General features: G+C 36.5%; 1 protein-coding gene across 2 annotated transcripts in view; it reads left to right on the top strand.

Annotated features, from left to right (window-relative positions):
• Positions 1–369: 369 nt before the first annotated feature.
• The window catches only part of LOC135076963 (dual specificity protein kinase CLK2), a 61,471-nt gene continuing 36,703 nt past the window's right edge, over positions 370–25,137 (top strand). Inside the window, exons 1-3 of one of the 2 annotated variants that reach the window (XM_063971496.1) lie at positions 370–615; positions 1,287–1,479; positions 3,449–3,588. In XM_063971496.1, the coding sequence (XP_063827566.1) occupies positions 1,360–1,479; positions 3,449–3,588 (260 nt within the window). In that variant the 5' untranslated portion in view covers positions 370–615; positions 1,287–1,359. Of the gene's footprint in view, positions 616–1,286; positions 1,480–2,246; positions 2,287–3,448; positions 3,589–25,137 lie in introns of those variants that run through there. The other variant, XM_063971497.1, reaches the window with a different exon arrangement.

Here is a 25,137-nt window from a genome sequence, read left to right as displayed (position 1 = left end):
ATGTAGAACGTAATTTAATATTGATAAACGTAATTTAAGGTGTGTCTTAAATTGATTGATACCTAAAATACCTACTTAAGTAACTGCTTATCGTCGGAAAGTTAAATTACACCTATCGACTATCTGCGATTTATCTCATTGTCTTGCAAAAGATGTATTTTTTTGTGTGCTAATTAAGAACTAATTTAGCTACCACGCTAATCAGTAACTTAACAGTGTAAGAATGTAGGTAAAGTACATAGGTATTAGACAGTCGAGGCTTATCTGCAAAACGTAGATTTTTATCAATGTTTTGGTTGTCTGAGTAAATGAATTTAATTCAGTGCTCGTATTGTTCTAAATGAAGGCACACAACGTTCTTTTTTTGCTTCAAAATTGATAATATGAGTAAGCTGGTTTGCTAGAGACGATTTGAACTGCTTTGTGCCTGTGTACTTAGCAACCTGCGCGGTGTTAACCTGTGAAAAACATTTGAAAAACTGTAAAACATTAATTGAAGATCTTGTACAAACAAAAAGTGATAGAGACTGTTAGTACATTGAAAAGAAATAAGTCTATAGAAAATAGGTAACTGGCATTCCTATGATCTGTGGGCCAATTACTGGAGACACTAAGGTAAGAATATAAAATACTTAGATAATTATGTCTAACGATTTTTCCCATTATATTCCAACTTAAAATATATTTATTTTAAAATGTAGGTAATTAGACAGGAGGTAGTATTCCAGATTTGCTCCTTCATCGTAAAGATACCAAAAAGATTTTATTTTTAAATGAAAGACGAACAATAAATTATAAAGAGGTACCTACATGTGTGATCTTTTGCATAATACTCGCTCTTATTTTAACATTATTCACTAGGTACTGTTATTATTTAGATTTAAGAACTTAGTGGGTTTGTTTTAGCTAAAAAAATGTTAAGTTAATACATTTTCTAGGTAAAGCTAATTCAATTTTATATCTACTAGCTACCGTAACAAAATAAATATTAAAAAAAAGAATTTATACATATTTATACAAGAAAATAAATATTTTATGAACGCATCAGTATAATTTGTTTTGTGGCAACACTAATGTCATAATAGTTCATAATCTTGCCGATAGGTAGCGTGCAGTACTCTGAGTTTCCGGTAATTTATAAACTTTTAATTGAGTTTTTAGAAAAACATAACATTTAATTACACCAATAATCAGCTCAAAAGTACTCAAAAAATCATTTATCATTATTTCATATAAAATATTATAAATAGAATGCAAACTATTTAAAAAAGTGCAACTTTTGACAGGGAAAAGAAACTTTACTACGCTCTACGCCATCGCTGTTCAACAACCAACCAACGCTGTCTTGGATTTGGATCGATGTTCGGGCCTTTATTGCGAAGAAGCATTCTTCAAGGTTCTGCATCGCGAACTTGGAATTGCCTTACTAATTTTACTCAACTACTTTGGTGTAAATTGAAATATTTACGTGAATTGAGGGTAAGTCTAAATATTTTAGAACACTAAAAAACGGGTCTGTTTAGGGCTCCAGTGAGCCATACAAACCAACATGGCGTCAGCGTGCCAAATGTAAATACATACCAATAAATTGACATATTGGGCTTTTGGCACAGTTATATGTATAACTATGATCAGTTTTCGTAGCAGCTGATAGTGAAAGCTTTACCTAGTCGTAGTGTTTTGTCATTAGAGCACACAGCATTTCCATTTTCCTAGTTTCGCACAAAATCTGCATTCATACGTGTTACATTACAGCTGCTTGCGTTTGTTGATATCAACTGTTCAAGGCGTAGTTTTCCATTGACAGGATTAACTATACTCTGTATTGTTCTATAGTGTTATTATAGCAATCAGCTGGTTTTTGATTGCCACCTAAGATTGCCACTGTCAAATCTTTACAAGCAGCTGCATTTCTGCATGATACATAATTATTCGTTTCCATCATTCATTACATTCTAATGTTTAACAGTGACTTTTTCTTAAGTTCACACTTTCTAAAATTGGTTCTTAAAGTGATACATAGTTTAGACTAATATAAGCAGGAATAACTAAACTATACAGGGATGAGGCCAGTCTAAATAAGCCAGAACTTGAGCCTAATAGCTACTTAACTTATTCTTATAATTGATCCATTTTGTAGATAAGAAAAACAAATTTCGTTAAGCATGTTGGTTTGTTTTCTTCACTATCGTAGGTATCACTGTTCTTTGTGTCCGTCAAAGGACTAAACTATTTATGTTTTTCAGCTTTAACTGCTTGGATACGAGTTTTGGTATCCTTGTAATGGTAAGTGGAGGTACCTGGAGTACTTTCCTTATAATTTTGTGGGCCTGTCAAACTGTAACATTCACCCAAACTTATATCATCATCATGACTAAATTAATACGAGGTAGTTCTAATAAAACTTAATGCATATGAAATAACAAGTGTATACCAAAGAATGTATAAGCTCTTCTTTATAATGGGTATGTTTGTGTTTTGACTGGTCTTCAAATCGGTATGATGGCTTTTTCAGATGTATTGGCTTCATGCTAGATTCTTATTTCCAAGCTAACTGTTGACCTAAACATAGTGTGGATTGATTGTATCATTTACTAATAGTTTGCGGTATGAATAGTATTTATTACTATGAGTAATCAAAAACAAAACATTGTCATCATAACAGCATCCATCTTTCCATGTGTGTGTATTATTATGTTTTCTAGAAGGAACTTTGTGTAATGCTAATGATATAGGTATAGATTGAGAGTGACACATAATTATATGCATTAACTGAAATTTGATTTGTAAAATAGTACCACTACGTTAAATGGTTAATATTGCTCTACGTCATTGATATCCATGTCTTTGATCTACTTTTACCTACCTGTATGCTTACACACAACATTATTGTCCGAAGATTTTCCTTAATTATGTAGACACACTTAAGAACGACTTAATCAAATTACACTCCATCATTAAAAATGCATTATCCGAATACTAAACCAAATTATACTTTATAACTAACTATCATTGGGGAGTCATATACCTATTTCACAATTTTAAATAAATTGAATATTACAAGCATCTTGACTATGCTTCTGGGATGGACTGTTCTTCAAGGCATTTATTTAGCCTTCTATTCAAATTACACACATAAAAATGTATGCTTCTTTGAAACAGCACATCTGCATTGAGCCTATGATTTGCCGTTAACATTATTTTGAAAACAAAAAGAATTCCATAATGTAAGTAATTTAAAAAAAACCTACCGTTACAATTCAAAATTGTTTTGTGAAAACATGTTGTTGATTGTGATTTGATTGACAACAGCATATAATGTACATACATTGCTTCACACAGCATACAGCATTAGCCATGCTTATGGTACACCAGTTTCGCCACATCTATCGCCTGACGCTGTAATGTTGATGTATTGTTGAGTAAAACTGTTGGATGTCGTTTGCAGATGCCGCGGACACGTAGGAAGCACTACACTTCACACTCGAGGTCCCGCTCGCGGTCCTACGAGGCGAAGCGTAGGCGGCTCGACGACGGCACCCGGGAGGGGTCCTACAGGAAAAGAAGCAGGAGCAGGGATCGTGACAGGTATGTCACCTTTTTATTTTATTTATTGCAATAACAGCTGCATTGATAATGCAGATGATCCACAATAATTCCAGCAACCCACAGTAACCACCAAATAACAGTATTTTATTTGGTGCATGGGTGCTCTTACAATTTTAAAAAGTGAAGGTGAAATCGTATTTTCAACAAAATCCATACATCTTGCATGCATTTTAAATAGTTTTTGTTTTAGTTAAACCTTTCTCTTATTTACAAATTAATATAGGTACAAATCTTCTGTTTATCCTATGAATAAAAAATCCTGCCAGATTTCCCAGAAGTTTGTAGGTCATGTAGAAATGTCGCAGTGTCTTACACGAGCTATACTAACGACATCTACTGGCTTTCCAACGTACCAGCTGCCTTAGAACCACAATCGCGACACGAACTACCTCACACATGCACTAGAGGGCATTAGATTAGTTCAGGTTTTCAAAACAGATGGCGTTGTTATAAATGCTATGGTTAAAATTCTGATAATTTCTTTCGGCTTTCTTTATTTCACAGTTTCACAGTATTTATTCAAAAGTGCAAAAAACTTAGGAATGTAGACTGTAGTAGGAATGTTCTTTTAAAATTTATGAATCCTGCATTCTGTCATGCGTGTCCGACTGATGTTTCTAACTGATCAGTGATCACGAAATATTAATATTTAATTACATATATTTTTTATAGATAATTGTGGAATCTCGTAAATTATTTATTTTCTACAATAAATAGAGAGTTAGATTTCGATGAAAGTCTTGGTGTAATGGTTTATTGACATGGTAAAAACAGTAAACATGAGCGACGGATAGACAATGGCCCCGCATGATGGAGATATAGGTAACGTAACGGTGACTGGGCATGAGCGGCGCGGCACCAGGGCCGGGCTGCGGCCCTCGGCCCCGGGGTCACTCGCTAGGAAGTCGTGCTGGGTGAATCAATCGACCTCGCTCCCAGATACGAGCTTTGCCCAATGTCTTCTGATGCCGCGATAACCACATAACCACCATACTTGCGGTTATGGTAATTTGCCGTGGAATAGGGCTTGGTGTAAATGATTCTGAAGATGGCTAATATGAAAATTTAATATTCGCTCTTTGCTCCGATCTTTGGATGATTCTCGTTTTAGGTATGAATTGATTAATGCTTGAAGAATTACATGCCTCATTGGTCCCATAGTTGATCGTAAAGAAGTTAATTTCGATGATTTCTTTCTGAATGTTTATGGTTAAACAATTAAAATCCGGCTTTATTAAAATTTTCCTAAAGAATCTACTTTCTTATTGTATCAGTAATTTGATGATCAACTAACATTACTACTAATAATACATCAATAATACACACGCACCTGATAAATATTTTTTATTCATTGACTGACGAATTGACTGATATTCACATTTGGAAATGTCAAAATAAACAGTAATGAACCCTACATTTCTGACACAATTTTAACTTGATATAATGTTTAATGCTTTCTAAACTACTCGAAAATATCTACCCAACATAATTACATTTCAATCCAGTATTGTATATTGTGCATGTCTTCATGATTATTGATTATATTTTTATTTTCAATACAAAAAAAAATTGTAACTGTTGGAAATTAACGAATGAAAGTCTATGGATTCATACACATTTCATCAGCTTTTTAGTTTAAAAGTTTTATTGTAAGTTGTTGAAAGGACGAGGTTTTTCAAGTTGAATTTAGCTGTTCCAGTGCGCCGAATAAATATGATTGAATGACCATTTAACTTAAATTATATTCTTGCATCTTGTCAGAGGGCACCTCTGGACTATTCCCACCTCTCGTTCCCACCACTGCAACTCCTGTGTAGCCAGGATCTACAGCTTGACCGCCACAAAAACCCAACCAATGAAGGTCAAGTTTGTCCCGGGGGAAAGTTAAACTGTCATTGGACCCGCAACGAAATTAATCAGAAGAACATAGGAGGAGTTCGAAATTAAGGTTCGACTTCCCTCCATTGCAAAGCGGATGACAGGTGACAAACAAAGGTTTAAAACCTTTAAGAAAAAGATTATGCACCACGGACAATAAATTAAATTAAGGGGGCCTATCTTATGAGCAATTAGCAACTACCAAACTATCAGAGGTGCCAACTGTCAATCAATTTATTGTATGATTAAGGAGGAGTGCCGAACAAATTGGCAATACATCGGCCGCTGTCAGTTGTCACACGTGCTTCGCCAGTGACCTTCCACTTGCTTGTACATTGTGTGGGAACGCACTTGACTTTTTTCATCATTTTCTACCACAATCACAATAGTGATATATTTTCGTGAGATCCATTTGCATAGTTACATTGTTACCACCACTGATCCCATTTTGTCTGCTGCTTCAAGCTAAGTTACTTGGTTTTCCATTTATTTATTACGGTCTATTGTCACTGGGTTTGAAAACCTCCCAACCAACTCCTGTTCCGTTATGGACTGAGTTATGAATATTGATGAATATTTGTTTCGACACATAATGTACAGTTTACGTAACGCTGTTTTGTGAGTATCGAATCTGAAAAATATTTATTGTGAAGTCTGGATATTGTTACATGGAGCAATTAATAGATCCTGAAAGAAACGCGGTGAACTATGAATGATTTCAACCTCAAATAGCTAGTTTTTTTAAAATAATATAAACATATGCATGTAAGTTTCAGGTTTTTAAATTAGGATACTTGTGTAATCCATTTGAAATCAAGTTTGCGGTAATTGCGTGAATCGCGATCCGAACGAAACCCTTGCAGATTCGTTTTTCCGCGAACAATCGTATTATGTCTTGTTTTGTTGCATTATTCATGTGAGATTCGCATTTCCAGCATTTCTCATCTCATTGTATGCTTATTAATGAGTAGTTCGATAATTGTCGAAAAGTAATTAGTAATTACCGACTACCATTTACAGTTTTGCCGCTTTTTAACGTACAATTATTGTTTAATTACAGAAATTCATTTTAAAATCTTATCTTTCCTGTTCTTTAGTAGGGTATAACCACAAAAGACGGGAGTTCAGCTAAGGTTAAAAAACTCATTAAAGTTGCACCCGTATTGTTGTTAAATATCCTGTACTTATCGGCATATGTATGAGAACTACTGCGTTTCTAAATATTTTCTAAACAAAATGCAACTTTTGTCAATTTAAAGAAATAGAGATTTGGCTTTTTACCTTCGCTCGAGCTAAATTGTGACATGCCTGTTGGAAGTTTTAAAATTTACTTAATATAATCTTATCACCTATCATCACCTTCCTATGAAATGTCGACCTTCGTTTATGACATTGTGTGTGACACAACCTTTCAGGAAGTGCAATAGTGATTTCCATGTTTTGGCATGCCTGGACATTATCTTTCCTTTCTTATCTCTCAATTAGTTTATTTTATGGTGACACATGCATTGAATAAATTAACCAAAAGGTTGTATTTAATGAATATGTTATGTTTCATTAAATAAAAATGGTTTTCCTTATGTTGTGAATACAGTAAGTAAACAAATGAATTAACCTGGCAAAAAAGTCGCACACGTTTGTGCATATGTACTTAGTTTAGGCATTCATTACTACAAAAAGCATTAGTAAAATAATTTACGAGGAAATTCCTATTTTATTAGCAAGCACAAACTATCTAGTTTCAGTGCACTGAAATCTTCAAATAACAGTTACAGTACGGAGCGTAGATAAAAGAGGTGATATTATTTGGTTAAGGTATTTACTCTGTCTAATGAACAATTTGAAAGTTTATAATGGTTCGTTTAATTTAATCATTCATTTGTAAGAAAGATCCTAACAGCACATGCCCTGATGAATGCATCTGTTCAATAACATCATGGGCTCCATTGGCTAAGCTCTGTCTGTAAGCTGCACAGCGTTAATACATAATGTATCAGTGCGCACGCCCATAAATTAATATTTCGCACAAAGGGCCGGCGACAGTAATTGCCTGTTGCCTGCATATTACTAATATAAGTGCTGTGAAAATTATTTCTTTAATCGCACCTCCGAGCTTAATACAAGGATGTTTTAATACAAAATTAGTTGTATCTTTTGTTGCCATCCACACTTATTATAAGTATACAATGTAATTTTAAAAAGATAGATAATCGCGCTCGCGAAGGCACCTTGGATTGACGGTCGCACATAGGGTTTCTGCTCGAGCTTTCTCGAACTCGAGAAAACTCGAGAAATTTGGCTTCATTCGAGACGAGAAAAAAATTACCGGAGCTCGAGAATTCTCGAGTTTCGATTTTGAAGCTTTAATATTCTTGAAAGCCTATTTTCCTAGACAAAAGTAAGTTTTTTATTATTTAATAGGTCAACGTTGCTTTTAGACTGGCCTAGTCTTTCCTTTTTTAACTGATTTGATTTGCAAGTAATGATCTCAATCGAAACTAAGTAATAATGTTCACCAACGAGTATGCTATATTTATTATGTATGTATGTTTAATCTGACTTTTGTTAACTAGACAGTTACCTTACCTAACAGACGTTAGGTTAGGTACTCGTCCCTCCTCGTAAAGTTTATTCAAGTCGTTATCTGTAAGAATTTAAAAAGAATATCACAAAGTTTTTTTGTTCATAAAAAACTATTTATTTATTTATTTAAGGACAGCTAAACAAGACTGTTAATTGTGTAACTGGAAAAAACATTGAAAACAATACGTGTTTATAGTGTAGCCTTAATTAAAAGCTGCCACGACATGTGCATAGATTGGAAGCGTAGTGTCGACTAAAGTAAAAAAAAAATTGAAAATTTATTTATTTTTTTATCGTAAATTTGCTATTCGGACTTGTGTCCTTTATAAAACAAGTGATTCAATTGTAGCTCCAGATTTTTATTGTTATTTATCCTTAAAGTACACGCGAGTTTATGACTTTTGTTATGATTATTAGAGTAAGTATTAATTATGAAAGAAGATTTTATTTTTTGTTTATTTCCTTACCAAAATAAGTGGAACTAAATTCTAATATTGATTGTTGTGCATAAAAATAGGTATATTAGATTAAAAAAAAACCTGTATTTTTATTAAATTTCAACCGATTTCAGCAGTTTTCAGTAAAAGACTCGAGACCCGAGAAAACTCGAGACTTTGGCCTCGAGAATTCTCGAAACTCGAGAAAAAAAATAGGCCGAGAAATCAGAAACCCTAGTCGCACAGTATTTTTTCTCTGAATACAATAATACGTGCCAATATGTTTTCATTTTTTGTCTTTCGCAACGCTTGTGTGCCAAGGACCTCTGAAATGTCAATTACTAAAACGGTTATCTTTATGTTATCTGTGAGCAAACACAGTAATTTTGGTTTTCACTAAATGGAATCACGTCATCCCGTCAAATTAATTTGCGAATTCCTTTGTCGGCAAGTGTTTCAGAAAACGCATCTGCATTGCATGAGTTAGGTATTGTCACGCGATGTTTGGCTAACGAACGGTAGAGAGATAGTTGCATTGTTACCAAAATAGTGGGTCACGTCATGTCAAAAACTGTTTTTGGTGTAGTGTTAAGAGGGTTAAGGAGTATTTAGGCATTTGTTTTTGCGGGGTCGAACCTCGAAACTTGTTTATGAGACTGTTTCGCATTTTGTGCGCATTGACAAATGGTGGCGCGAGTGTCGCGCGGGGTGGGGGCGAGAGGAGTTGTTCTTGACACAGTAAAACTAGAAGTGCAGTAGGTGCAGCTGCGGCCTACGCCGAGCTTTTTGCAAGCTAACGCCATCCGAAACCAGTCTGAGCTTGCAATCTTGCTTGCGCTCGGTATTGTAGCTAAGCGGGCATTGAAATTCGCACCATTGTTATATTCCAGTATTATAGCCAAGTCTAACGCAACGTTGTTTACTTACGTGTTGTAATTAAAATAGAGAACATGAAAGTTTACTCTCGAAGCTTTATATTTATCATATCGATGGCTCCTACGTATAAGGGCGAAACTGCCGCTTACGCCTTTTTCCAATTATTTAAGCAATGATTTCACTTTGTTCTAATCTATAACATCAGTAAGATAAAAAATTTTTTTTTCCATTAGATACAAAATAAAATTTTAGGCAAATAGGCGTATGTGCAAAACTACGCCACGTATAAAGCCCAATCATACGATTCGTCAATCTATACGAGTAGTTGCTTACATAAACATATATTTTTTATAATCCAAATCTTAAATAAAGCCATGAAAATATTTAGCAAATTGTTTTATTTATAAATTATGACACATTATATAGTTATTTAATTTTTAGCGTTAAGAGTCGCATCTCAAACTAATTTGAAAATTATAAATAACTTGAAAAAATCTAACTGCCTAAGGCATCGTGGGTTCAATTCCCACCTTAGGCAATTCGATTTTTTCATGTTATTTATATTTTTTTAAAATATAACACATTATGTTAAAAGACCTAACTAAATCTCGAGCACAGTATATGGGCGTATTTGCGTTAAAACGTAAAACGGTACATTAAACGACTTTTTCTAACTGATTTATTATTGATATAGCACATGATAACAATTAAAATAATTACATGCATAAATAAAGAGAGTAATCGCTTAAAATATTATATTTACGTTGTCATTTAAGTCTCTTTACGTTGAACAATATACATGAAATTATAGAAATATGCCGACGTAAAAGGGCAATGCGTAAAATCTCAAAATATATAAGAAAAATATAAAAATTGATAACAGCAGTAGCAAAAGCATTACATGTTAAGGCTAAATGTGAAATTTCATTAAATTCGTTTTAGTAGGTCAGAAGATATGACCCAAAAATATGGTGCTGGCCACTAAAATGGCTCTCCTGTAAAATTTACTTTTTTCACTTACGCCAGTATACGTAGGAGCCATCGATATGTCATTATTCGCCACATTACCTTCTGTCTTTTCCACAGAAGTAGGTATAATATAAATCGTACCATTTTCTTCGCGTTCAAAAGCAGGAAATATATTATGTCAAAGTTCGTGGATATGCTAATACGCCTGGCCTCACATAAAAAAAGGCAGTTTATATTACAACGGCATGATCACAGTATATTGGAACTATGTATTCATATATTTATTCTTGACGGTGCAAGTACACCGTCTAGTCCAAACATTGTTAAATAAAACACGCATGTAACAGTGTTATGATAGAGCATTATTTTTGATTTCACCGCGTTCCCGGTACGGCACGCGCAAGATTTATCTGGCGTGATCCGCGTAGATCGCGGCCAAGAAACGCTTTCCATGTCGCGAGGCGGAACGCCGCGGCTCCGACGCCGATTTATGCTCCGTATCGGTTCTGATACGATCCGATCCGCGATTTATGCGTTCGCGCCGTCCGCCGGCCATTCGCTGGCCCGCCGATATGTTGCCACGCAGCCCTGCCGCTAGCCCGACCGTCCAACCTAGTGCCCACTATCCTTCTTATCAACGTTGTACCTACCAAGCTATATAGTGCTCTGTGAATAGCCAGCCGATCTATGCTGCAGAACCAAAGCGATACACGTTAGAAAGTAGTCTTAAATGTCGACATCACGGAGAAAGGATAAGCGGCTCCGACCCGTATCCCAAGAAAAAGCAAAGGGTTGAGTAATACAGTAATAATACATTTTATAACTTTTTACAACTTTGTAGTTGCATAATGCTGAATAGATGACCCTAGTGAACCTTGTCATTTTTTGCTAACCAATTTATTGTTAAGTAGTCTTAAATGTCGACATCACGGAGAAAGGATAAGCGGCTCCGACCCGTACCCCAAGAAAAAGCAAAGGGTTGAGTAATACAGTAATAATACATTTTATAACTTTTTACAACTTTGAAGTTGCATAATGCTGAATAGATGACCCTAGTGAACCTTGTCATTTTTTACTAACCAATTTATTGTTAATGTTCAGTAATAATACGAATCTCAAAGGCACGAAATGCTCATAACGTTATGAATGAGAAAATCTAACTTTAATGTACATCCTCAATGTGTTTGTCGCATCGTTTTATTTTTGACAAGTACACAAGGTAATGATTATAGAAAATGATTTCCTTCTCCCGGTCTAAGGTGTCGGATTACGATGGCGAGGTCGAGCTCATCATATCCTGTTATCTGAACAATGGCCCATCGGCCGACCTTGCTGTCGTCTCGAGCCGCGAGGGTCTCGCCAGGGTCTCCGCGACGCGGCGAGGATTACACCTCTGCATTCATTAAGCTCACAATCGCCCGACATGAAGCTTTGTTACGCTAATTACTCTGCAGCGAGCACGCAACAAATTGATGCGCTACGAACTCGATTCCTTTAAGATTAAACGTGTCGAATCGAAAATGACCTACGTAAAATCAGCTCACCACAGATAACATCACGAATCAAGCATATTAAATTTAAAAAGCGGTTCTTTATGAAGGCTCAAGGCACTGGTGCCAATTCACAACGCGTTCCTTGAGAGCGAGTTGCTTCTGAATAGAATGTCTCTTTAAAGTAGTTTAAAATTATTGCGGATGAAGATGCATGACGACGCGCAGACTCCAACGCGGATAATCCTGCCTGAACTGTGAACGCAGAACGCAGACGCCGCTTATAAAAAGTATAAATTAGCTTTGCAAAACAATCTTGCTACTTGGTTCTCTAATATTAGATTATAATCGGTGCCAAATTGCATGTCGATTGCCATGCGTTCAAATCGTAACAGTGTAAAAGATTAAAAGAAAAATGTTTTTTTTTTTGAGCTGGCATCTCGTCGCATTTCAAACGATGTTCATTACTCGTTCATATGATAGCGTGATGATATGTAATATATATGCGTTTATTGGGAGGTTTTAGTTACATGTGTAAACTTCTTATACATTAAACATTTCTGTGGTTTGTGAATTCTTGTGTGACGGCAACAACTTCTAAAATGGTTTTTTGAACGTTCTTGTTTCGATTCTTTCGATCTTTATGTTTCACCGTAATTTAAGTGAACGAGCACGCATACGATAATAGCTTTAAATCAATATTAAATGAAATCTCGAATAAGATGTTATTTATGAGACGATGGAGGACTATAGATCACCGCTCTCTGGCCCTACTTGGCCGGAACATAAATCATTGTAACTATAACAGTCACATTTATCTAATACTATTCTGATAGCACCGACATTAAACAATATTGCTGCGATATTAACATCTGTAGCGTTTCTTTAAATTCCATGTCTCTATAAATGGCTCACAAGAGAGGTTTTCCTGGCGTTGTGGAGTGTTCCACAGTCGCGAACAATGGAGCCATTGTCACGTCCGCGGAAAGCGACCTACGCGATTGACGCGCGCTTTATGCCCAGCTCGATCAGTTTAGAGAAAAAGCGCACACGCCGACAATGCCATGCCCGACGTCTCAACATTCATTATGGTGACATAATGACTTAATAGTTGTCTCCAGCGAAACTCTTACGTAACAAACTTAAATCAATACGTGCCTGTCTGGTTATTGTGTTACGTATTGGAATTTATGTAATTACAAAAAATACCAAACCTAGGACAAAATTCTAAGTTATTGCAGGTCACCTGCCTGTATCGGTAGCATTATGTAGATAAGCCGTCGGCGTAGTGTAAGATCACGTTATATTTTAATAACTTGTCGGCAGTAAATGCAGAAAGTGCAGCGAGCCGCGCGATATCTGGCCGCGCTGGTTGCGAAGAAGCCGTTAGTTGATGTTTAGGTGCGGACAGGAGCGCGAGCCAGTGCGGGATCGATTAGCGAACCGGTCCCGCAGTACGTTGCTCCCGAGGGCCGTAGCCGCAGCCGCAGCCTACGGACACAAATTGTGCGCCTCGCTATTGCACACCTCCCCCCGTGCCCTGCACTCCACGACCGCAGCGACAGTTGCATAGACAAACCACTGGCCTCTTTGTCCTATTATCTGCCTCGCCATTTCGCAATTTGCTCCAATCCACAGAATTCAAATCATAACTGGAATGACTGGTGCTATAGCGTTGCACTACTGAAGTCGACATGTCACATACTAAGTACAGTACACCACGTCTAGTTTCTCCTATGACAGGTTCCGTTGGTATCTGGTCGTTTTAACTGCGCACGTCCGCTTAATATGTGTAATTGCCAGCAGGTGCTCGGGCTCTGCTGCTTGTGACAATTATAGGAAACTCATGGTTTTTTCAACTTTAATACCGGTCTTGCATCGTCGGCAACGACTTAACTTGGAGACATCAACGTGAAACCAAGAAAGAAACCTCACCACAGCCACCTATCACTTAGCGCCTAACCGGACAACTTTCCTGATTGATGATTACATATTGGCGATGTACGATTGCAAGCAGACAATAACTCGTCGAAGTTTCCGTTCATTATCCCATATTGTGAACGTGTTATCATTTAACATCTGATTTCAGAAATGCGTATCCTTTGGGATGCCTTTCCCATATACAGCTATGGCGAACGAGTCTGGCCTTGAAAGATTGGAAGGTTTAATTTCCTTGAAGCTTATCAGCATTGCTCATAATAACCTTACTACTATGAGTATATTAACGAAGTTGTTTAAGCGGGAGGAGCAGGATGTGGGTAATAAAGTGCGATATAATTGATACAGTTGGCTCTTTGTTCAATGTGTAAACAAGAGACCAACGGTAGTGATTAAAGACGATAAATGCGTCTGACATAGTCCTGATGCGCAGGAACGGGCTAGGAGCGGGGAGGGCGGCGCGGCGCGGGCGTCGAACCCGCGTGGGTCGGGGGTCAGCCGCGCGACACGTTCATTAGCGCACCACTGCGCAAGCGCAGCGCAGGATGCACGTACGCGCATTCCAAGGATGTCTCCATTTCCAGGTTATTGGCACAAAATTGAACACAATCACAAAGACATACCTTTTATTAGACAGTGTGACCCAGGCAATGATTTACGCGAAGGTCACCGCTGATGCAGTTCGAAGGCCCCATCGCGGAAGCTGTAAATTTTTGTTTTCCGCCCTGTCCAAACTCACGCGTTATTAAAAATTGGCATACGCTTGGTTTTGCTTTACGACATGACAAAAATGACATTATTTTTATATTCTTGCATATCTTTTGTTTATACAAGAAATTTTCCATGCCTCCTGTATGTCGGTATAACAGTGTGAATAATTTTACAAGTAATCAATTATTTATAGCAAAAACAATGGTCCGGCTTAATGAAAATTAATAGTAGTGAGAAGCAGTTTTATCTGATTGGTGTTCACATTTTTTGCGACTAAAAAGATTCAATTATAGCTTTGATCAAAATCAAGCTGCGTTCGCGAGGCTCGCGTTGTTTATGCTCACACCGTCAATTTGTCATGGTATCGGTGTCAATGAAAGTGATACTTGTCGACATTACGATTTTGAGACTCGGGGCCTAATCTAGACCGGTACCATTAATCTAATTCTGATCTTAAGACATGCGCTATGAATCAGTGTGAGTCAATCGAGAAAGTAAACCAGTAAGCATTGTTCCGAGTGGATGCGCCGTGTACCGAGTGCGTGGGCGCAGGCAGCGGCGCGAATTAAAGCAGCTCTCTATTCATTACTCATCGTTATTGCTATCGCCATTTTGGGAGACGAAAGCGAGTGTAGGCTTATTAACCTCAGTTTTGTAAGCTATTTAATTATTTAAGAGATAAAAGAGACTTATTTTTGCACTTTCCCCTTCACGGGTGCCACACACGGGTGGCCTTTACATCTTTACACGTCGTTTCACGCTCAATGGTTACTTATTTGAGCGTGCTGTGAAACCAATAAAGATATTTAACTATAGGTGGTATTTCACAACAGTGGCCCAATATGACAACGATGGCTACAACGAGAGGCGTAGAAGACAAGTGTGTGTTTACTTTTACTAATATACACAAAAAGTATAATAATGTGATTGTTCATTGTGGAACGCAGTCGCGGTAGAAAGTACCGCGGCGTGCAAGAACGACTAATTGCAACAACTACTGTATTGTTCAATCTCAGACCGGTTAAGCTGAAATAAGAAGCTCTGACTGGAAAACCTAAGAACGAATTTTTATTAGGACTGTATATTTTCGTTATAATACTTGATAATGATCGGGCGACTTGAGATAATTAATTGTTTTTTTATCGCGTCTTGACCGGGATGTCTGAATATAAATTAATGATAGACAACATTTAATTTGTATTTTGTCATGTTCTTGTCTTGTAATTGTTATCAGTATTCCATACTGCCATTTGGAACAACACATCTGCAAGTGAAATGTACGTTTTATATTCCAGTCATCCGGCTTGTTTCCGAGTCACTGACGGTTTCTTTAAGTAAATTGAAAATAGATGTAATCATCGAGTTAACGGTTAAACGATTACCATATAGTCAAACAATAGTCTTTATTCATTCTACCGTCCAAGTTCTTTTCCTTCATTTCGTCATCTATTACGTATTGAAATGGCTCGATTAATGTCCATGCCATTGCGACTGCAGGCAGGCGGGCGCAACAACTGCATACCTAATTGATTTCCATTACATTTTGTAGGAACTAATCATAACCACAACACTTTGAACTGTATTTTTTTCAATATTTCTATTTTCGAAGCACACAAGAACTGCAGTTTCTAAAAGCAAGTTACGAAACTGTAGTAAGCTATCCATCTGTAATGCACTGAAGTTTTTCAGTAACTTGCGAAGATTTACGACTAACAATGCTTGCGTAATAATTTACGTGGAATTATGTTTATTTATTAAAAGACTTTACGTATCCAAAAACGCCTTTCTCCGTCGAAATTATAAGCCGTTACGCGTTTTCACTTTCACTATTACTATGTCAATCAAATTCTAAAGCACAATTAAAGAGACTAATTAGCTTAAATTTAAAAATCTGTAGGTGCTACAAGCACATTCATTTAATATTTTCGTGCCTAGTGTTTTGTGGCGGGCCCGAGCGGGTGGGTGGCGCGGCTAGTGAAAGCTGCTCTATACGAGCTTGTTTATATCTGTTTATTAACACATTTATTAATTAAACTCTCCATTTCACGGAATAAGCGAATGTAGTTTTTAAACTTGTCCGTAACGCGAACATAAAAAATTTAATGTATTAACATACATTACAATATTACACATGACCGACGAGTAACCAAATTAATGATGTTAGTAATGCGTACAAGATGAGTGTTTAGCTAACGGTTGAGCTTGATTTTATTTCAATATATGTTAGTGGAGAATCCGATAATAGATCTTTCATTGTATTCATATGAGAGCTAATCGAATGTCCCGAATAAAATATGCGCATGCTAGTTAAACAGTAAACCCATTAATAGGGCCATAATGTTGTATTGTCTAGTTTGACCGTGGGCGTTACTTTTTTATTGCAACTATATTTATTAAAGCGGCAAAAGTTCTAGTCTTTTCCTTATTAACAATGTTTTCTCTCACGATTTCATCGTAATAACACGATGACGGTCAATGTAGAATGCGGTGCCCTCAATTTTTGTCAATATGTCGCACCATACTCGAAATTACTTTCGAATGTAACAAGCACGCGGAGTCGGGTACACACATGAACAAAGGCGACATTGAAAAGACTGGCGTAATGAGTTTATACCGAGTATTGAGTGTAATGCCATCTGAATAGATGTAGGCCATGGGGGCAGACCTAGCCTGTACAGTTAGCCTCCCTGACTCACCAGCGAATGATTGCGTTAACCCGAATTGTCAACTAACTACACTCGCGACGATTGTTTTCGATTGCTTTATTTACTCAAATTGTAATTTGTATCCTGGTGCGACATACATTTTATGTAAGAATATATTGCTTAGTTAAAAAAATTAAACTTGCTCATTTAAAACTTTAATTTTGTGGGTAACGAAATGTAGAGAAGCAACTGCGAATTCATAGCTGTAAAGAGCTGGAAGCCAAGCCTACATTACACTATTGCAAAATATGAATACATACATATTTACATGCAACACCTTTCTTACATTAGAGTTGCAGCACTGGTTACGATATAATAATATGCATTTAATCGTCTAGAACTCTAGGTGACTACCGTATTGCACGTGCAATAAACCGTGTTTTGTTATAGAGAACTTACACACGTTTTTGACTCATACTTCCATGTCCCTTTGTTTATAAACCGTGTCGATGTGTAGCACTGACATTGACCATCGCATTCCGCCATACACGGCATGCATTACAGGGAACATTACAGCGGGTAGCAGCAATGCCTGCACGGATATTTAGCATCTTAATATGATGCTTTATTGAGAATTTATGCAATACCGTGCAGTTACACATATACTCAGCTAGTTGATTCGATAAGCTTACTAAATAAAGACTAACTGTGACAGCTTCTACTCGATTATGCAAATGGAATCATTTATTTCCTTTTCTGTATTGTATAAAAACGTAACGATCGCGATGCACTCGTGAGGCTCGCGTGGGTCATCACCGGGCGGGTCACGATTACGGAAATTCGCCTGCTTATTTGAATCATGAAGGACGGCCTGATTGAAAGATTGTATTGGTTATTAAATTCGACGTTGCAATAACGCGTATATGACGAGAGACCTTGCGGTGCATCGATATCGGCTATCCTAAAGGGAAGACAAGTAGGTAAACAAGGTTTCCGTTTAAGGAACGGCAATGCATCGGCCCGCCCACGTATTGTTCAGATATCGACGGAGGCGTCGCACTAAAACACTGCAAACAATCTTTCGGCAATTTGTTCCTTCACGGAAGTATTTAACCGGCAATGGTTTATTCGCTGTAAATCGATTTACTTGCAAGTCATAAGTTATTTGGGTCTGTATTGTAGTCGCCATTGTTATGATGCATCGTTCTTTTAATTCAATCAGACTTCCTTTATTTTCAATCATAAAAATTCGTCCATATATTATTTTCAACTTACACTTTCTATCGGTTCCGTCAACGTCACTGTCATAATTCTTTATATTTTTGCGGCTGACATGTCTTATTAATTATCGTCATTTCTCCATTTGTTGCGGTCGACAAATATGGAAGTCTATTGTGGATCAGGCTCTAGTAGGGATGTTCCGATACCACCTAAGTATCGATACCTACTCATTTCGATAATACTCAAATCTTTTTTCGATACTACTTAAATAAGTACTCCTAAAGTATCGATACTTACTGATATCGATACTTTTTGGAACTTTTATTTTGTTTTATTATTTTGAGGGTGCTATCAATGAACGTTGAAGGACAATAATTTAAACAAAATTGAGAAGAAAACAACTATTTATTTATCGGTTTATGCCATGATAACATTGGAATAAACCGATGAATTTGATGATTACAATTAATAAAATTACTTGTTAAATAGTCACTTAACACTTTCACAATGGCGGAATGGCGAGATGATTTGCGGGCGGGTGCGGGTGTCTCCTTCTCTCGCTTTCGGCTCGGGCTCTAGTAACTCGGTAACCGATTAAAGCTGATTAGCTGACTGTTTTTACTCTCTCAGTTCTGTATGATGCGTTCTCGGTTTTTTTTATTGTTTTCGGTTGTTTTGCTGATTCGATTCGATACCAAGTATTTTTGTTTCGATACCGATTATGTATCGCAAAATTGATTCGATACAATAAATACTTGGTATCGAATCAAAAGTATCGAGTACCTACTCGTATTTATTAGTATCGGAATATCCCTAGGCTCTAGGCGTAGGCGGCGAGCATATCGTCTGTAGGCAAGATGCAAAGCACGCAAGTTCATACCGTTTACGCAACCAGGTATTCGCTTCTCGCGTAAACTGTGATCACTTTTGTTTTCATGCGCCTTATGTTTGGCGTGGCCCGGGCTGCGCGGCGGGCCCGTTTGTGATCCACCCGAGCCCGCGTGGCTGTACAATGTTGATGCACTCGTTTGTCATCTCACGTGACGTGATTTTCCTTTTATTAAAAAAATATTAATAAGCGAAAGTCTCCTTTGTTGTACTTGCCCCTTTTTTACAGTGTGACGTGTCAGATAAAAACGTCGATCATTTAACCTCCTTCATGATAAAAAATACACGTTTCCGCGTTTCGAATACAAAGCTGTACCTATGTATTTTATTTCTGTTTCTGAGTCATATAGGTCGGGTGCTAATGATGGTAGTGATAATTAAGTATCTACCGGGTTAAATAAAACCATTAACGAAAATGAACTTTGTAAGGGCAAGTTATGTGCGAGATAATATTATACACCTAGACATGTTGGCGAAGTGGTTTGTATACAACATTTCTCCTCGCCCAGACGGGTCGTACTCCCACATGTGGATCGTTTCTTCGTGTAGCAATACAATTGCCATCTCCTTTCTAATCGCACATCATAAGTGTGACGGCGACCCCGAATACAAATTATGGGAACAAGCAATTTGGTGTATGAAGGATGGCGAGTGGCACTAAAGTGGACACCTACGCGGCCGTTCGGCGAATTGAACTGTATGCGACGGCGCACTGACAGCTTTCTGCCCCAATTGCCGCCCGCGCCGCCTCGCGGCACGCAGGCTGCGACCGCTGCAATACACCGCATAGGCGCTGTTGCAACTCTTGCACTTTATGTGATCATGTCTCGTGTCAAAATATGTCCCACAACTCACAACATTAGTGATGTCTACCACCTAGCTTGGGATGAAATGTTATGTGCAGTTTAGTGTCTAAATAAAATTTCCCAGAAAAGCTGTTATTAAAACCAAGATTTTAGCCAACAGATTTCAGTAAAATTTATCTAGTATATCTTCCTTTTTTCAGTAATGCTTTAATAATATCCAACTTGCGAAATAAATAAAAGATATAGAAGATGCTGTGTTAACTAAAACAAAAGTACTCTTCTATGTTTTCAACGTTCATATCAGAAACATTAACGAACACAATATCATATTAATATACACTTTTCTTATTTTTAAAGTCTTGCCGTCATTAGTTAGCAGAAAATTAAATATTGATGTACTGCACACCAAACATGAGCTCAATGAAGATTAACAACACTTATTCAAATTGCATCTTGCCAATAGCGTGGAAATTCATTACCTGCACTCTACTGCCCGTCATCGTTACTCAGAGAAAGAAGCGCAATAACATGGTCTTTACCTTGTTAGCGTTGTCTTGTTGGCTGGCAGTCTCAAACATTTCTGTTCTTTTTGTTCGTCTGGAGCGAGGCTCTACCAGGCGTGAGTCACAAACACGTACAGGATCTTTGTTGTGCTTCCGAGAACGACGGGCACGTCTTTGTGGGAAGGCATTTTTAATTCAGGTCGACGGACCGATTTCTCCTGTCTCAATGTAAAAATAAACAAAAAACAATTAAACGTCTCGTTCAATTTGATGCGTTAGATTAACTGTTTTCGGCGTTCAATTTGATTTTTGTTAAGGGTAAAGTCTGTCAGGCTAATTGAAGATCTGGCTTGGCATCTTTATACATAGCATTCTAGTCATATTAGAAATGTTATTATGACGCAACATTATAAAAACTTATGTCTAATGATTCATCTGTTTGAATTTCCGTTCGGTTTCGATAAATTTTTTACTCATAAAAATCCTAGGTGAAAAGAAAAACAACTTTTATTAGTGAAAATTTAAATCAAACTAGACTTATTTACATTAAAGTAAGCAGATTAAAGTTTACTTACCTCTACAAATAAGGCAACTTTTATAAATAGCCACCACAACGAGATAGAAACACGTAGAAAATAAAACTTATAAGTAGTCTAATTTTATCGTCGCCTTATACGTACGCGGACTGCTTACATTAACATTCATCAATACAGCCCAATCTGTTGTATAAATATTCTTCAAATGAACCAGTTTTACCATCGAGTGTAATACGATTATAGATCTTTACGTATTTTAGTAACGCTCTATGTGGGTTCTGTGAGTTGGGCAACGTGTAATAACATTGACGGATTGTAGCTAATATTTAATGCAGCCATAGAATTATAGGTTGAACGACTCGACCAGGAAAACATTGCACCACATCGGAAAGTGGCCAGCTTTTGCGTCGTAGACCGCGGTAATAAGGAGCGATGACACGTCAATATCGAGTAATGTTCTGTTAGATTTTTGACCCCAATGATTAATGAGGACCGTTATGTTTGACTCAGTTATTATTGCGTTACTTTTTGAAACTCATCACCAACGCTAATGCATAGTAATTAGGCGAACAACCGTTTACACCGCAGGTGATCATCCTTTTTCTCACCACATTGATTTGGTGTCATGAATCAGCCCCAATTACCTATATTACTTTTATTTATCAGTGAGACATCATCTTTCAAGAAAGTCTGACCAAAGATTTATTTTATTTAAAGTAATTTAAAAATATTGTGTTGATTTGTTCATATTTATGATATTTTAATGACTACGAGCTACTAGGTGAGTCGACTGCTCTGTTATCTTCAATTAATAGGCGTTCTTCAGACGCTTAATTAAAGGTAGGTACAGAAAATTTCTTAAAGTAAAGAAAAACTGTTTTATTAATCTTAAATTCAAAACCATAATCAACTAAATGATGATACTTGTATGTAATGTAATTTAAAATTCTGATTAGGTCATCATCCATAACAATTATCTCGGGCAAAAAGTGTGTTTTCACGATCACTTAGCGTGTTGCACCTAAAGTGGTGGCGAGAATCCCAGGGCTCTATCCAGGAAGTCCATTTACGGTCGCTATTTTGATAAATTGTTTAGATTGTGTTGGACTTGCCAGATCAGGTTTCTGTGGGAGTGCCATGTATGGCATAGGATTAATTCGCTTTGGTAGAGTATGAATAATAACAACACTGATTTAGAGTGCTCAACTAATACACTGTTCCTAGTTTTTTTGTATACAATGATTGGTATTTGTTAATCTGATCCATCTCCGAGAACTTAATCTCTACAATCAACCCTTATAGAGCACGTACTGAAGAGTATCGTTATCTGTTCGTGACTTATGTGTACTTCAACATCGGACTGTACGCGGAACTGTCGGAACTTTTCATAACAAAAGTGATTGAACTCCTGAAATGGAGTAATGAGAAAAATCATGTTAAATCAATTGACACTAATAGCTCGGGTAAAGTTTCTCTGAGCGTACGCATTCGCTAAGTGAGGTGAGTCGGTAATGGCGTGTGCTAGACAGTGACCGATTTTTCTTTCGTTAGCCTAGGCGGCCTAGTAATGAACCATTTGGGTCATTGGACCTCGCCGTTTGTCGACAGCCGCCTCCGGTACCATAATTTTTTGCCTCCATTTACGTGCCGCCAATTGAATAGTCTGACGCGATCGCCTACAGCACCATCTCTTGAACTTTTTGCCAAGTTCTGCTGTAAGTACTGTCAAATTAACATGTTTTCTTCCATCATATGTAACGGAATGCCTTCGATTTAGGGTTACAAAGAACTCCGTGTGTGTAGGTTGTGAGGAACGAGACCATAACGGTCCCTTAGGAAAATGTTATTGATGAATCATCTGAAAATTACTCATTATTTGGGTTTTTCGTCAAGTGAAATTTATACTGACCTGGATATGCATATTATTATTGTGAAATAGGTATTTAATATGCACGTCAATAGTTAGTACATCAGGCTATAATTATGAAATGCTGAAAAGTAGCGCCTATTACAACTGAGCTTAAGCTGCCGCACTTTGTACGTTTTCAATTAATTTATGAGGAAACTAATACAATTATATTGATAATTGTCTACATTTAGAAATAACTATTGAGGAAAACCATTTTAGAATAGGCCTCAGCAAACTATCTTCTGACCATAAGTAACGCGACATTATAAAGTAATTTTATTATTATTTATAGGTTGAGTGAATATCACGATAGTAGATATAGCACCCTAAGGGGAATAAAGCCATACGAGCGTATAATCGTTGGCAGTGACACACATCACCACTGAGTAAGATATAATGCCCCAGTGTATGCCATATTTGTATCTCACATAAATAAAAAGCAAACCGACCATGGCTTAATTTTATCTTTATTTTAATTTTATTTTATATAGGAAATAAAACAATATTTTAAATTTTTACAGTTTTGAAAATTATTCAATAATCCATTAATTTTTTAATTTATTAAATAATCGTATTTTAAAATTTTACCCATGTTTTTAAATAACTTTTAAAATTTTATAAATTTTATGTACCTACTAGGTAAATTATAATTATTGTCTCCAACGTTACAACTTACATTTTTTGAAAATTTATTATTAAGATATCTATGGGATGTAAAAGCCTGAAATAAAGACTATTTATTATTATTTATTATTTATTATTATTATTAATTTTATTTGTGTGTTCACCTGGCAAATAAAAAATAGGTCGTTTTAGTAGGCAAAATACATTTTTCAGCTAAACGTCAGTTTGCGGCATACCCATCGGTCAAGGGGGTTGTTGTCTCTAACTGGATACGACTTAACGAGGTTCAAGAACAAAATATTTTAGCACTAGGAATGTTTGTCACTTCATACGTTTTCATATAAGGCACGATCTAATTGAAATAATATTCTCGTTGTGTAAGTAGTGCTAATATAACTAACAGCATGGATGATTTTAAATGAAAAAGCATATCAATTCAATAATCGTGAACCATATTTACAAATATTATAATATCGTCGTTAATGAGCTTCATTAATGTTAGGCCTTGTTTATTCTACTTTAATAGGACACTGGTAGACTGGTACTTTTAAATTATTTACCCTTTAAAAATATTCCATTAAAATCATAATTTGCAACAAAATAAGGCTTTGTGGTTTAAACATAGAAGTTATGATCCATGGCACGTTTCTGTGTTTCTTGAAATTCAATGTCTGTATGGGTTTGAAGCACGTAGTTTACCGATCAGACGTTACTCATTATGTACACTTTTTAATATAGAAATTATTATGGAGTTATTTAGCTTTTGTCTGTAATAGTTTGAATTTGAATTTTAAGCACCATGGACAGCAGTAAAGCGATAGCAAAAAATAATTTCTTTTAGAAGTTTTGGCTTTTGATTGATAATTTATAATTTACTCTTGTTTTACCTAATTCACCTTTAATCACAATCTTTTTCTCATTGTAATCATTTCGCGCAACGCCTGTACCACACTAAACCAGTGTGGCACACTGACACGATTAGGAGCGGGGCGGAATGTATGTGAAAATAAACACAAATAAAGGATTTTTGTGTCGAATATACTCGATACATTCATAAAAACTATGGTTATGGGATGTCTTAGCGAAGCGATAAAGACGGTCGGCAATAAATCATTCTCTAGTCCTCGTCTGTAATAACTCACTTTGTCAATATCGCCCCGCAACTTTCTCTTTTTATTCGGCAACATGGAAATTCTACATTCAGTCTCAACGATCCTATTAATTCTTAAATTTCTTAATTAATAAATTAATGTTTCTTCGCCCACTTCACGCGATTCTTCAATAATTTAGATGTCGTATAAAACAAAATTTTCATAATAACATGTGCCTTCGCGACGAAAATATCTAATTTATTGCGAAATATTCACTTGCCTAATTAAATTATGATATAAACATAGTTTTATGAACGTGATTATCAGCTAGCTAGCAGTATAAATTAATTGGCCACCTTAAAAATAATATGAAAATTACCCATCCTAATTTAGTTATAAGCTATTTAAGTGTAATTTTCGTTA

This window comes from Ostrinia nubilalis, chromosome 12 (assembly GCF_963855985.1).
Source record: "Ostrinia nubilalis chromosome 12, ilOstNubi1.1, whole genome shotgun sequence".
NCBI lineage: Eukaryota > Metazoa > Arthropoda > Insecta > Lepidoptera > Crambidae > Ostrinia > Ostrinia nubilalis.
This window is presented reverse-complemented; position numbering and strand designations above follow the sequence as displayed.